The following is a 15,038-nucleotide window of genomic DNA, read 5'->3' on the forward strand; positions in this document are numbered from 1 at the left end:
TAAACGGCGCCATCACGTGATTGACATGCAATTGACGGTCACTTTTAATGCAGCAGACGACAACGTTGTTTAAGAGCACACGGGCTTTCATAGTTTCAAATAAATAAGTTTTCAAATATCTTCAAAATGATAGGTGGGGATTGAAGTTGTTTTTTTTTTTTTTTTTTTTAAAAGAGGGAGACTCTTCCAATGCTCAAAAGAGAAATACATAAAAAGTTTCTAAACTCCTTTTACTAGTTAAACCAGGGGTGTCCAATCTGTGGCCCCATGAAGTATATTGTGCAGCCCCGGTTGAGGGCGACGCAGTGTTTTCCTCTGCTGCCCCTGGGTGTTTACCGTCTTGCCGGCTCCCTCCTTTGTCTTGCTGCAGTGTTTGTGCATTTGTGCGGCCCCAGAAACATTTTTTTCAGCCAATGCGGCCCAGGGAAACCAAAGGTTGGACACCCCTGAGTTAAACTATTAAACAAGGGATAGGTTAATGAAAGATGATCTGTAGAGCCAAGTATGTGGTTAACAGTAGGAAATAAGATCAAATTTGACAGTAGGATAGGTTCAAGGCCATACCTTTTCTTATAACTGAAACAGGCCACCTTTAAGTTCGCTCGGGCCTTAACTGGCAGCCAATGTAGTTTCAAGTTTATTTGGGTCTTGATATACCACTTTTGTAAGCAAAGCAGTTTCCAATTCATACAAAGTATTAAAAAGTTTTTAAAATATACAATAAAGGGAACAAGTCAACAAGAGTAGTAACATGAGCAAATTTAATAATAATAACAACTTTATTTTTGTATACTGCAATACCATAACAGTTCTAAGCGGTTCACAATAAAGAGACAACTGACAAGCAGCAAAAAGTACAGAAGATTATGAAGTAACAAATTTGTCAAAAGATAGGTCTTTGATGATTTCCTAAAAGATTGATAGAAAGAAGATTTTGAAATTGTTTCGCTTAGCCAAGTTCATTTTAGCAGCTTGAAATGAGTATCCTGTCTAAGAATCTCTTATAAAGGCAAGATTTAGGGCTCCTTTTGAGCAGGCGGTAGATTTCCGGCTAGCACGCGCTAATTCGGTGCATGCGATAAAACCGCTAATGCCCTTAATGTAGGAAAAGCAAATAAGTGAGATCTATGAGTACATTTCGTGGTATGGGCCAGCTCAAAGTACCAGGAAAGATAAGTTGGGGCCAAGCCAGTTAAAGTTTTGAAACAGATGCAAGCAAATTTGAAGAGAGGTTCAGGCTCTTCAGCTTGGAAAAGAGACGGATATGATTAAAATCCTGAGCAGGTACAAGTGGATCGATTTTATACACTCAAAGTTACAGGGAAATACTTTCAAACCCATGGAACTGGAAGTCACAGATGGCAGTTGCAGGTTTTTCCAACATCCTTGATATGACTGCACTGTTACCAGCAAGATAAGTCAATGCAAGTTTCTCCTTTGGTTAGCTTTGGAGCTTCAACTGAATCCCATCTCCTTGAGATGACCAAGAACACCTTGGGGTGAGCCACAAAAGATGCAACTGCCAGACTGCGATGTCCAATGGAAATCTGTGGTAAGAAGTGTAACATTCCAGAACAACTAACATTTTTAGAAACTTTTACTTTCATTTGTTTGGCTAGCCATATTTTATTTTCTTGGTATCCGGAACCGTTTAAAAAATGAATCACTAAAGACACGTTTGTTTGATTTGTGCACATTGTAACAGGGGTCATTGCTCTAACTTTCCATGCTTGTACCTGATATACTCCTATCGACTGTCTTAGCATGTATTTTATTTTATTCTCCTGTTGTGAACCGCTTCAAACTTTTGGTAGAGCGGTATACAAAAAAATAAATATTATATTTTATTTTTATTGTAATTTGGTGGTGCTCAATCCAGCCCTTGGGGCACACCAGGTAGGTCAGGTTTTCAGCATATGTACAATGAATATACATAAGGCAGACATGTGAATATCCTGAAAACCTGACTGGCAGAGTCTGCCCTGAGGACTGGGTTAAGCAATACTGGCTTAAGTTGCAATCTTACATTGGAGTCAAAAAGACTCCATTGGTTGTTCAAAATCTGCTGAATCTTGAAAAGAGCCAGAATCCTGAACACATTTCACTGGAAACCACCCCCTCTCCCCGAACATTTGCAGCTAAAGTATGTAGATTGCCAATGCCTTAGTCTGACTAACATATATTATTTGGCAATAAACATAAAAAACTGTGATGCAATCACCAGTTTTCACAGAAGCGCTATCAAAGAAAATATCCATCAGGAATGATTTACAAAGCAGCGGTCGTAATACAGAACCACAGCTAATCTCAGAAGCAATTTTGGCTGGAATTGGAACTTACCGACTCCAATTCCACCTTAAAAATTGGAACCGACAACATCATAAATTTAGCATTTTATATATAGAGACTTTTGTCTTGGATCTAACTGATATTTACTAAAGAAGAACTGCAGAGAGCAGCCTCTGTAGCATCCACCGCTTGTCAGGCACACAATGAGCACTTTTTCAGTCTCCTTAAAGTGCTCTTTGTGAACTGTTAAGTTGGAAAAGATAAAACTGCCAGTTAACAATTAAAAGCTTCCTTTCACACTGGCACAGTATGGTTTTTTTTTATTTTTGTAAAGTAAAAACTTTAACAAAAGAGCAGACCCCACAGGCTCTCAAAGCTGTAGTCTATGCCTAAACTGTGGCAAGACGTTCGGCTGAGGCTCTGCTAAGTAAAATTTGGGGAGGTGGGGGGAAGAGGGGGAGGGGCTCAGCTGCCCAAGTATGGCACCCCTGAGGTTAGATGAACCCACAAAAGGGTCCCCCAAGCTCTGTCCGGATAAACTAAAAAGGGACAATAAAGGTCTCCACCTGCTGGCAGAGGAGCGTAAACCCATCTGTTCTGTGTCGGTCTGGACTCTGGAGGGACGATAAAGACTGACACTTTTTAAACCATGGAATCTTTGGTGTCTAGCCCTGTAGAATCGCTTCAAAATTACCTCGCTATGAAAAGATTCTAAGAAAGAGGCAATTAAAGTAGCAGATGTTATCTTTCTCCTCTGGGAGTTCACAGCAGTTTTAAGACTACAGTATTTAAAACATATCCACAAAAAAGACAAATCTGCTTCCACAGTAATTGGTATCTACAGCAATACACGAGTAATCTTAGGGAGAGTGAAATGTTCCACAATTTCGCTCATATAATTAGATAACATTTTTAGCTGAGACAGCTTTCATTTTTGGAAGCTTATAAATCTTAGATTCTTTGATCTAGTTATACTGAACCAAGCTATTTCTCATGTTAGTAGAGATGATTCCAAGCAGTAATGTCCAAAGACATACTTTTGAAACACAGCACATAGGAAAAGGCTCTGATCTAATGATCTAATGAGTTTTAAGGACTAGCATACAACATTCCACATTAGCAATTGCATGTGCTCATGAAACTATCTTAGAAATGGAGAAGAGGCAATGTTTCAGACTCCATTTGCAACTCACGTACTCCTAAGTTCTAATCTTTGCTATTTTAAAAAGCTGGGAGAATGCCATACAGTATACATGGATACATCATATAAGTTATACCAATCTGTTACGAGGTGAGGAGTGGCCTAGAGGTTGTGGGATTGCATCCAAGCACTGCTCTTTGTGACCCTGGGCAAGACACTTAATTCTCCACTGCCCCAGGTACAAAATAAGTACCTGTATTTATGTAAACCGCTTTGAATGGGTAACCACAAAAAGGCAGTATACCTTTACCCCATCTAAATTACCCCAAATATGGCCAAATAACTAAGGGCAAGTTTAAAAACAAGTTGGTAGAAACGTGACGCATCAGAGATCAGATTTTGATCAAATTAGTGGTGGTGAGTTTCCATATAACTTTGATAGCTACAAGTACATGCAGTCTCAATCAGGCTAATATGATTTTAAAACAAAAAAGTCTGAAGGTTTTGATAGAAAGTCTGGCACTTGCAGTGAAAGGAGAAATTAGGTTCTTACCTGCTAATTTTCTTTTAGTCCCTCCAGACCAGCACAGACAGATGAGTTTATGCTCCTCTGCCAGCAGGTGGAGACTGAGGACACAATGAATTCTTACAGTACAAGTGAGCTGTGAAGTCCCTCATAGAATCAGTCTGATGAACTCAAAACCATAAGCTTTCACCAAAATTCAGGAAATTTATGTAAAATGATTTCTTTGAACAAAGAATAGTGTAAAACCAAGCATAACTGTTGGAGAAGGATCAGAACAGATAACCAGAACTAACCCCACAGTTTGCCAGCTATACCAGACGAATCAGATATCGCTGCTCCATAATCAGTATTTATACTCCCCATAAAAAGAAAAGGCAAAAAAAGAAGAACATGCACGAGATCGTAATCCCGAGAAAAAAATGACTTCATGGAAGCATGCGCAAAAACACAGGGTGGGTTCTGCGCCGGTCTGGAGGGACTAAAATAAAGAAAATTGGCAAGTAAGAATCTAATTTCTCCTCCTTTATTATCCCTCCAGACCAGCATAGACGGATGGGACGTATCAAAGCAGTACCCATCACAGGTGGGATCCACAAAGGGCCACCACCAAAAACTGCGTCCCAACACACCTGAACATCTACCCAGTAGTGACACACAAAAGAATGCAAAGACCACCAAATTGCAGCCTTGTAGATATTCACCAGGGACACATGAGAGGACTCAGCCCAGGAAGTCGCCTGACCCCAAGCGAAATGAGCTTTGAGAAACTCCGGAACCAATTTCTTTTGAAGACGGTACGCCGAAACAAACTCTTTGATCCAACTTGCAATCGAAGCCTTAGAAGTATCTTCCCCCTTACAACTGCCCGCCAGCAGATGAAAAGACGATCTGACCACCTGAACTCGAGTCCATTTCACATAAATACAGAGGATTCTGCGGACATCCAACTTGTGCAACTGTCTCTGCTCTAAAGTACCCTCCCGACTACCCAAAACCGGAAGGGCAACAGTCTGATTCACATGAAAAAGGGAAATGACAGGCAGGAGAAGGACAGCTGGTCAGCCAATGCAGGGCCCCGAGAAGGATTCGAGGACGTCGAGGCCTCTGGATCCAATGAGGACGGGGATCGTGGTGGTGATAAAGACCCCAGGGTGTCCTCGAGCTCCGGCATCGGAGGGGGTGAAGTAGCCGGTGGTGAATACTCGAGAAAAGGCTGCTACCGATGAGGCGAGGCGTGCCTGGAAGAGTGCCTCAATGAATGCCTCAAACGATGATGCGAACTGTGCTTGGAAGCCAGCCTCGATGGACGAGGCGAGTGGGTCTTCGCTGAGGCCCCCAGATAGTGGATGGGGCTGGAAGCGGTTGATCGAAGAAGAGGTGGTTGGCTGGGCTCACCCCGAGGGACTCGTAGGGGCTCGAGCCCTGGTATCAGGTGAATCGGCTCCAATGGAGGCACTCGCAAAGACTCTATTCCTTGCATCGAGTGAATCGGTTCCAACGGAGGCATGGGCAAAGACTCTGCTCTTTGCGATGCATGCATCGATGCCAGACCAGACACTCGCAGAGACTCTGCTCCCTGTTGAGAGTGTGTGTATCGCACCGGAGGCGGCTCGACCTCGTGGGAGGCCTCCGCGTGCCCAGGCTGGATTTGGAAGAGAAGCTTAGGCCCTATGGTGGTGAAGAGCTTGATGAATTGCTTCTCCAGTAAGGTCTGGAACGAGGCCGGCAAGGAGGAACCGAATCAGCAATGGGACCACCTGCACGGGTCTCGCGCTCCTTGGAGGCAGTGTGTGAGTGCTTGGGCTTGGAAGCCTTGGGCACTTTTAGCACTACCGGTGGAATGGGCTGCTATGCTACCTGATCTGAAGAGACCGAGGAAGGCATCGCAGCGAGCACTGGAGTCTGAGCCAGCTTGAGGAGACTCGAGGCCGCAGAGGTGGGAGACTGGTGTGTGGATGATGTCGAAGGCGAGGGTCCTTTCGATGAGGATGGCTCTGCCGAGGACTCCATGAACAGTGACTCCCACAGGACGCAACAACGCTTGAAAGCACGTGTGGTGAGTGTGGAGCAAGGCCGGCACGATTTCGGAAGGTGCTGAGGCCCGAGACAATGAAGACAGCGTCGATGAGGATCCGTTAGCGAAATCGCGCGCTGGCACTTGGCACACTTTTTAAAACCGATGATAGGCCGGGACATAGGCCGGAAAAGCTCCGCTGCAAGATCGAAGCCGCGGGGCTGCGGCCACATGGCCTGCCCGGTCGAACGGATGGAAGAAATTTTTTTTTTTTAACAATAAAGAACGACGAAAATCAGCGATTAAGAAAAAAGAACCCAAAACTGCGGACTTTAGAAGGCACAAGTGAATAAACTTCACGCAGAAAGACGAAGACGGACTTCTCGGCTCCGCGGAAAAGTAAGAACTGAGGAGACGTGCCCTGCACGGGGCGGGAAGGCCCTCGCGCATGCACGGTGCGGGCGACTCGAAACTTCAAGTTTCTTCAAGCAAGACTGATTGTGAGGCGTCCGCATCGGGCTCCGTTGGATCACATCACCCATTAGTGAGAATACCTGCCTGCTTGTCCTGGGATAAAAATATGAATTAATACAGTCCTGCAAACTAGCACAAAAAGAAAAGCACTGCCTTGGGTCTGCTTTTTTTTTAAAGGGAACTTTAAATTAAAAGGAGCAAACCCCACAGGCACACAAAACTATAGTCTTTGCCTGTCTGTGGCAAGGCATAAAGTTGAGGCTCCAGTACAGAAAAAAATGGGAAGAGGGGAGGGACTCGACCACCCAAGTGCAACACCTCTGAGGTGGTAATGGTCCAGTGGGACCCCCAGCTCAATCCAACCAGAAAATAGGGGCAGATAAAAAGGCCACTGCCTAACCTTTCTAAAAGACCCTGCCAAGGCCTAAATGTAGAAGACAGCACAGGCTTACCACTCCACCTGCTGAGACTGAGAACAGACTGATTCTCTGAGGGACCACACAGCCCCCTTGTTCTCAGTCTCCACATGCTGGCAGAGGGATGATAAAGAACTGAAGCAATTCTGTGTTAGATTGGTTTCCAAAATGTTGTATATATTAGAGCTGGAACACCACCTCTTTTAGTCTCCTCTCAGTAAACAAAAAGCAAGAAGATATTTGTGACCATATATAGTTAACGTCAGTGCTAATTTAGGTCTGCAGTTTGAGAAGACTCTTGGCTTTGTCTATTTGGTCTCAATTTCTAAAGTATTTCTTCAGGAGACTGCTGTCTTTGTGAGACTGGTTTACATTACATTATTATATTGCAAAACTGTTCAATAAGAAATCCTAGTTGCCAAATGCAAAAGGAAATATTTTACCTTCTTTAGGATTCAGGGATTGGCCTTAAAAGATCACCAGGTCTGTTATGCCTCCTAATAGCCTTTAAACTTCCCATCCAGCTCATACTGTCCCTGGCTTTTAGTTTTTTCTTGCCTCTTTTCCTAGGATTTTCCCCCTCCCTCCTATTCTTCACTGCAGCAGGTTTGAACATGTTGCAGTGTGACGGCCGCTCTGCTTTGATACACTGGCAGCTGACAAGCAAATACATGGAATTTTTTCATTTTGCTTTTACTAAGCAAAGATGGTGCCATTCTAAAATACAGCCCTTTGTCTAGCAAAGAAAAATGGCAGTCAAAGGCAAAAGAGCTGAGAAGTACCAAAGGACATACTTTGGCAGACTGCAGCCATCATCCAAAACTGTTGCAAGGGAAATTATAAAGCTTAATGCTTTGAATATTTCATGATCTGAATATGAAATTTCCTTGTCCATAAATGCAAATGCACATAGATGCACGCTCACGACAAAGCCAGTGATTTCCCAAGGCTCCAGGAATATAATACTGAACAGATTCTTCTGCAACCCCTGCCTTGTACCTAATGCTGGCAACTATTATACGTATGATAAAAGCAGAGTGTCTATGAAAAATATAACAACTGAATTCCTGTCCTTCCCAGATAAATAAGCAAATCATAACCTCTCTTTTGAATAACACAGTCGATACAACTTCCACAGATCTATTCTGTATCTTTCCTCATTTATCTATGTTAATCTTGCAGGTAGGAAATGCCAAGGTGAAGATCGTTTTACCAAGCTGGTCGTCAACATTTACCAGTCATACTGCTGTCTCGGTTTACTCCATTATGGAGCTTACAGTGCACCAACGCTGCATCAAACAACCACGAGCCAAAGAGGTTCAAGATACTGTTGACCTTTGGCCTTGTAGGGGCAGGTAGAGGCCGAGGCTCAGAGCTGGTTTGATTTGGGCTGGACAACGGGGAGGTCGAAGATGGCTGATGCTGAACCTTGGAAGTATGAGTAGTACTAGCCTACAAAGAAGAGAGAAGTTAGATTAAGGTTTGCTTCTAATATCAGATTTCAACTTGATTTAAGCATGCAAAGACTATAAACGTGCAACACTTTTTTTCCCCTATTGTTTTGACACGCAGTTTCAAACAAATGCCTACTCCCAGTAAAGGACATCTCTTGGCTCCCTTTCTTGGAGCGCTCACTCACCACAGCATTCCACAGCATAAGACTTATCTTTGTAGGGTAACGATGCCCTTTAATCAGTGGTCCCAGTTTTAGCTATTAGCCCAAATCTGATTACATAGAGACCAAGGAACATTGAAATGTTAGTTCTGCAGAGTGTTTAACTTGCGGCATCTGCCCACAGGGGCCAGGAGGGGATAATAATGGTATCAACCCATACAGACAAGGAGGAAAAGGAGGTGGTCTTGGCCTATGTAGGCTAAGGGTGGTAGTTGTGGCTGCATTGTCTTGCATGAGCTGGGATGGTAGCAGAGTTCAAAAGGGGAGCTGAAAATAGCTGTGGGGCTCCTCTGAATAAGAGAGAAGTAAATTGGGTGTTGGGGGTGGGGTCATCTTGCAAGGAACATGGAAGGAGGGAGAAAGAGAAATTAGGTTCTTACCTGCTAATTTACTTTCTTTTAGCTTCTCCAGACCAATAGAGGTTAATCTTTACGAATGGGTATATATCCAATCATGACCAGCAGGTGGAGACTGAAAACAAAACTGTGGGACAGTATATAATATACTCCCTTCTCTATTTACATCAGCCAAGCAGAACTAAGAACTGGAAACAGAAATAAACAATACTCCGAACAGGAGTAACAACTAACATACCCAAATGCTATTGGAAAATGCAGAGGAGAAATACCAGAAGGAAAATGTTCCCACAGCTCGCCTGCTAAGCCAGCCGAGCCACAGCCGCGGTTCTTTAATTCTCCCCGGCCCTAGAAAAATACTAGAACCTGCAGCAAAAAACAAAACTGCCCGCGCAACGGAACCAACACACCAATGACAGACAGGGTGGGGACCTCTACTGGTCTGGAGAAGCTAAAAGAAAGTAAATTAGAGGGTAAGAACCTAATTTCTCCTTCTTTAACACTCTCCAGACCAGTAGAGGTTAATCTTTACGAATGGGATGTAACAAAGCACTCCCTCACACGGGCGGGACCCCCGAAGGGCTAACACCAGAACATGCACACCGAACACCGTGTCCCGACGCGCCAGAACATATACCCGCAAGTGTCTGACAAAGGAATACAAGGAAGATCAAACCGCAGCCTTACAAATGTCCACTGGAGGCACGAGCGACGACTCAGCCCAAGAAGCCGCCTGACCCCGAGTGGAATGAGCTTTGAGAAACTCCGGAACGAGCTTCTGCCTCAGAAGAGAAGTGGAAGCAATAGTCTCCTTGATCCAGCGTGCAATAGTAGCCTTAGAAGCGCCAGCCCCCCTACGAGGACCCGCCAGAAGAACAAAGAGATGATCTTATTTCCTGATCTCCTGGGTCCACTGCACATAAGAGCGAAGGACCCGACCAACATTCAACTTGCGCAGCTGTCTTTGCTCAGAAGAGCCCTCCCGACTACCCAAGACCGGAAGGACCACAGATTGACTGACATGTTCTTATAGATAAGAGTAGAGGTAGATTATAGGGATGGGATTAGAGGTAAGTTACAAAATTAATCAGGGACCACTGTTCAGGCACTAGGCCTGATGGGCCGCCGCGGGAGCGGACCGCTGAGCAAGATAGACCTCTGGTCTGACTCAGCGGGGGCAACTTCTTATGAAAAGGAGAAACTACTTTCGGCAGAAAAAGAAGGAACAGGCCTCAAGACAATCCGCTCCCTAGAAAACTCCTACAAGAGACAACCTATAGCTCAGAAACACGCCTAGCGGAAGAAATGTCCACCAAAAAGACCGCCTTCAGAGTAAGGTCCTTCAAAGAGCAGCCGCCCAATGGTTCGAAGGGCGGGTGCACCAGAACAGATAGAACCAGAATGAGATCCCAAGAGGGAACAGAGGGCCGCACAGGAGGCCTGAGCAACTTGGCCACCCACAAAAAGCGAATCACATCAGGAATGGCTGTCAAACGCTGACCTGTCATGAACCCCTGAAAGGATGACAAGGCCGTAAGCTGTACCCGGAGAGACCAAGCCAGGCCTCTATCCAGGCCATCTTGCAAGAACTCTAGGATGTTAGGCAGAGAAGCGCGAAAAGAGACCACTCCCCGCGTCTGGCACCACCCCTCAAAGAGGCACCAAACCCGCACATAAGCCTGAGAGGAAGAAAGCCTCCAGGACCCCAAGAGTGTAGAGATCACTTTATCTGAATACCCCTTCTTACCAAGGCGACCCCTTTCAAAAGCCAGGCCGTAAGACATAAGGGAGACGGGTCAAACATGGGAATAGGACCCTGCATCAGAAGGTCGTCCAAGAGAGGCAGAGGATCCGCCAGCAGAGCGTACCACAGATGTTGAGGCCAATCCGGAGCCACCAGAACCACCGGACTCGGATGGCGAACAGTGCGGAGAAGAACTCTGCCCACTAATGGCCACGGAGGGAACATGCACAACAGCCCCTCTGTTGGCCATGGTTGAACCAGAGCATCCAGACCCTCGGCCAGTCCATCCCTGCAACGAATGAAGAAGCGGGACACCTTGGCATTGCCACTCGTGGCCATCAGGTCCATTAGGGGCTGACCCCAAGCCTGCATTATCAACTGAAAAGCCACTGGGCTGAGACACCACTCTCCAGGATCTAAGGTGTGACGACTGAAGAAGTCCGCCTGAACATTCTCCACCCCGGCTATGTGAGAGTCCGAGAGGTCCAGAAGGTGTGACTCCGCCCAAAGCATGAGCCGAGCCGCCTCCTGCACCACCTGAGCGCTCTTGGTGCCCCAACGATTGACATAAGCCACCGCCGTGGCATTGTCCGACAGGACTCTGACCGACTTGCCCATCAAGAGGGAGCGGAAGGCTAACAGCGCCAGACGGACAGCTCTGGTCTCCAACACGTTGATCGACCAAGACGCCTCCTCCATGGACCAGGTGCCCTGAGCTGAGTGACCTAAACACTGAGCCCCCACAACCGAGGAGACTGGCATCCGTGAGAAGCACTGTCCACTGCGGTAGATCCAGACTCACCCTCTAGACCAGATGAGAGGTCTGGAGCCACCAACGAAGACATCCAAACTGTGCCTCTGGGGTGACCACCTCCGGAGCAGAACATACTGAAGAGGTCACATGTGGGCCCGCGCCCACCTCAACACGTCCAGGAATGCTGCCATCGACCCCAAGACTTGGAGGAAATCCTGTGCCCGAGGACAACGGGATGCCAAAAGAAGGCGAATCTGAGACTGCAATTTGCTTACCCAGGCCTCTGGAAGGAAGACCTTCCCAAAGGAAGTGTTGAACAGAATCCCAAGGTACTCCAGACGCTGAACTGGGACCAACCGACTCTTAGAAAGGTTGACCACCCAGCCCAGCGACCGGAGAAACTCAACCACCCGAGCCGTAACCCAGGTGCTCTCCTGCAGCGACTTCGCCCGAATCAAGCAGTTATCCCAGTAGGGGTGCACCAGAATGCCCTCCGACTGCAATGCCGCCGTGACGATTACCATCACCTTGGTGAACGTCCGGGGAGTCATGGCCAGGCCCAAGGGAAGCACACAGAACTGATAGTGCTGATCCAATATCGCAAAGCGAAGAAAGAGCTGATGAGAGGCCCGAACGGAAACAGGCAAGTAGGCCTCCGCCAGAGAAGTCAGGAACTCGCCCGGCTGAACCGCCAGAAGGACAGACTGCAGTGTGTCCATGCGAATAAAAGGGAATTCTGAGAGCCCTGTTGACCCTGATTTAAACCAAGGATGGGCCAAAAGGTCCCCTCCTTTTAGGGTCCCACAAAGGAAATGGCATACCAGCCGGTGCCACACTACTGAGGGGACACTGGACAACTGTTTTGAGATCTAGCAAGCACTGAAGGGTCTGGGGAAAGGCTAGCGTCTCCCATGCCACCTGACACGGAGAGGCTAGATATGATCCAGTCGAGAGCGGGCAAAATTCCAGAGCATAACCGTCCCGCACCACCACCAAGACCCACCGATCGGACGTGATCTCGGCCCACTTGGGAAGCAAGCTGCACAGCCGGGCGCCCACGGGAACCAAAGGGGGCGCTGGCAAAGAGCCATCATGCAGGCGGGCAGCAGGGGAACCGGGGGGGAACTCCCAGCACCCCAATGGGCCCCCCTGAAAGGACTGCATGCGCTAAGCCAACCGACCCCATGGAAAAACCGGAAGCCTAGAAAGAAGCAGCCCCACGCCCCAGGCGAAACTTACGAAATTCCCGCAGACGCCCACGGGCAGTGCCACCCCGAGACGCCGGGCTAGCACGGTCCTCAGGCATATCTAAGTCTGAACCACCATATCTAAGTCCTCTCCAAACAAAAACAACCTCCGAAAGGGAAATTTGGGGAAGTTCAGTTTTGGACGCGGCAACTGCCGACCATGTGCGAAGCCACAAGGTATGGCGCGTGGCCACCAAAAGCCCCAGACTTAGCCGCACCAAGTCACAAAGAAAATCCGAGAGGAACGAGGCAGTCATCTCAATCTTCACCACCTCCTGATCCACTAAGGACCAGTCATCAGACTCATGATCCAGGACACGCTCAGACCACCGAAACACGTTGCGAGCCACCAGCCCCATACAAATAGCTGTCTGGACCCCCAAGGCAGAGACATCAAAATTATACTTAAGAAGTGTCTCTAACATACGCTCCTCAGAGACCCTAAGGGCAGAACTGCCTGTAACAGGCACGGTATGCCGCTTAGCAAGCGCTGAGACCACCGCGTCCACCACTGGCGAAACTAAGGTAGCCCTATCTCCCTCCGGGATGGGATTCTCATGAGCCAAGGCGTGCACCAACCGAAACGGTGCCCCGACGTATTCCATCTTGCCAGCACAAAATCCCCAAAATCCTGACACACAGGAAGAGAGCGGGAAACAGGACATACCCCCTGAAGCAGAGGGGCGCCCATACACGGGGTCTCTGGTGGCGAAACTTCAAAAATGTAGCACCAAGGAGACCTGCTAAATCAGGTCTAAAAGCTCATCCCTCTGAATAAAAAGCGCACCACGGACACAACCCGACGCCCTGCTGCCGTCTCCTCTAGAGGATCCTGGAAGCCCGCCAAAACGACCAGGTCCTCAACCACACGAACATGCTCCTCCGACCACCAATTCGCAATCCAAGCCCCCCGCGGGCGCTTAGATGAGGGAGGAGGAAGAGGGGACGCCAAATGAAGAGGGAGGCAAAGCCACAGGGGGCGCAGAGGGAAACCCCCCAGGTGCACGTGGGACCTCCAATTGTCTGCACAAAGAAAGAAATTAAACTGGGGGTTAAAGAAAAGCAGAAAAAGAAATAATGCGCAAGCTGATGACTGAAACCCATGACAGTGGGTAGGGAGACAGATAAAAATAGGGTCAAGTGAGCAGAGGTCCAGCCTGGGGCAGAGATGGTCAAACTAAGGGGAGAGGGAGAAGCTGAGGGGTAGAGGATCACCTTTAACACACAACTAGAGTATAAAAATAGAAACAGGTCATCGGTGTTTAGGAGAAGTAGACACTTATTTCTACCATATTTTATAAACTCGCACACTTAAAGTTAAGCAGGTGTGAGGTAGAGGTCTGCACGGGAACGGGGATCGCGGGGATCCCCCAAAGTCAACAGGACTCCCACGGGGACCCCTCCCAGGCCTATGGGACTCCCACGGGAATGGATTCGGAGTTCCCATTCCTAGGCCTACCTAATGTTGATCGTTGAAATTTTCAAGTTGAGACTGGTCCAGGTCCAGCGCTGCAGCAGGAACAGCCATATTGAGCAGTGAGCTCAGCATGTAAGTGCTCACTGCACCTACGTGCTAAGCTCACTGCGTTGAAGCTGATTGGTCGGGCGGTGTCATGTGCAAGACTAAAGCAGGAAGTCAGCTGTATTTGGTGAGCCGCCTGAGTCCCCTAAAGGCCCCGATACCGGCGACTGAGAGGAGAAGGTGAAGGAGGAGATCCATAACATAAGAACATAAGAGTTGCCTCCGCCGGGTCAGACCAGAAGTCCATCGCGCCCAGCAGCTCGCACCCGCGGCGGCCCATCAGGTCCATGACCTATTAAGTGTCCCTGCCTTTCCTATACCTATCTCTATGTCTATCTGTCCCTGCCTTTCCTATACCTATCTCTGTGTCTATCTGTACCCCTCAATACCCTTATCCTGTAGGTATCTATCCAAACCTTCTTTGAACCCCTATAGCGTGCCCTGCCCTACCAACGCCTATGACATGACCAAGGAAAATTCTTCATGTTGAATGGAATGTTGTTTAATCAGGTTAAATCCCTTTTATTTTGCCCTGTCTTGTTTTATTCTCTGCTCTGGTTCACACTTCTCTTTCCGTTTGCTACTGGCATTTCTCTATTTTGGTCGTATTCGTTGCTTCAGTTGTTTTGGTTTGTCCCAGTGTCTAGTTTTTTGTTGTTTTTTTGGGGGGGGGGGTTGTTCTGGCATCATCGTCTATTCGTCTTATTCACTGCTGTATGTGGTTTCATTGCCTTTTCTTCTGTTTAGCGCATATTTCAAACTTTCATTTGATTATGTTGCCCTATGGCTTTACCTTGGTTTCTCATTACATTTTATATACAATTGCACATGTTTTTGTCTTCTCAATTGGCTTTTCTATGCTTCTTAATTATTTTGTCTG

The 15,038-nt window shown here is 47.3% G+C and overlaps 1 protein-coding gene across 5 annotated transcripts in view; it reads right to left on the minus strand.

Moving 5' to 3' along the window:
* RALGAPB (Ral GTPase activating protein non-catalytic subunit beta) overlaps window positions 1-15,038 on the minus strand; it is a 173,317-nt gene that overhangs the window by 128,750 nt on the left and 29,529 nt on the right. For all 5 annotated transcript variants that reach the window (XM_033962658.1, XM_033962656.1, XM_033962654.1 and 2 more), the window contains exon 8: window positions 8,096-8,312. In XM_033962658.1, coding sequence (XP_033818549.1) covers window positions 8,096-8,312 — 217 coding nt within the window. The remainder of the gene's footprint in view (window positions 1-8,095; window positions 8,313-15,038) is intronic.

Source organism: Geotrypetes seraphini, chromosome 11 (genome assembly GCF_902459505.1).
Source record: "Geotrypetes seraphini chromosome 11, aGeoSer1.1, whole genome shotgun sequence".
Taxonomy (NCBI): Eukaryota; Metazoa; Chordata; class Amphibia; order Gymnophiona; family Dermophiidae; genus Geotrypetes; species Geotrypetes seraphini.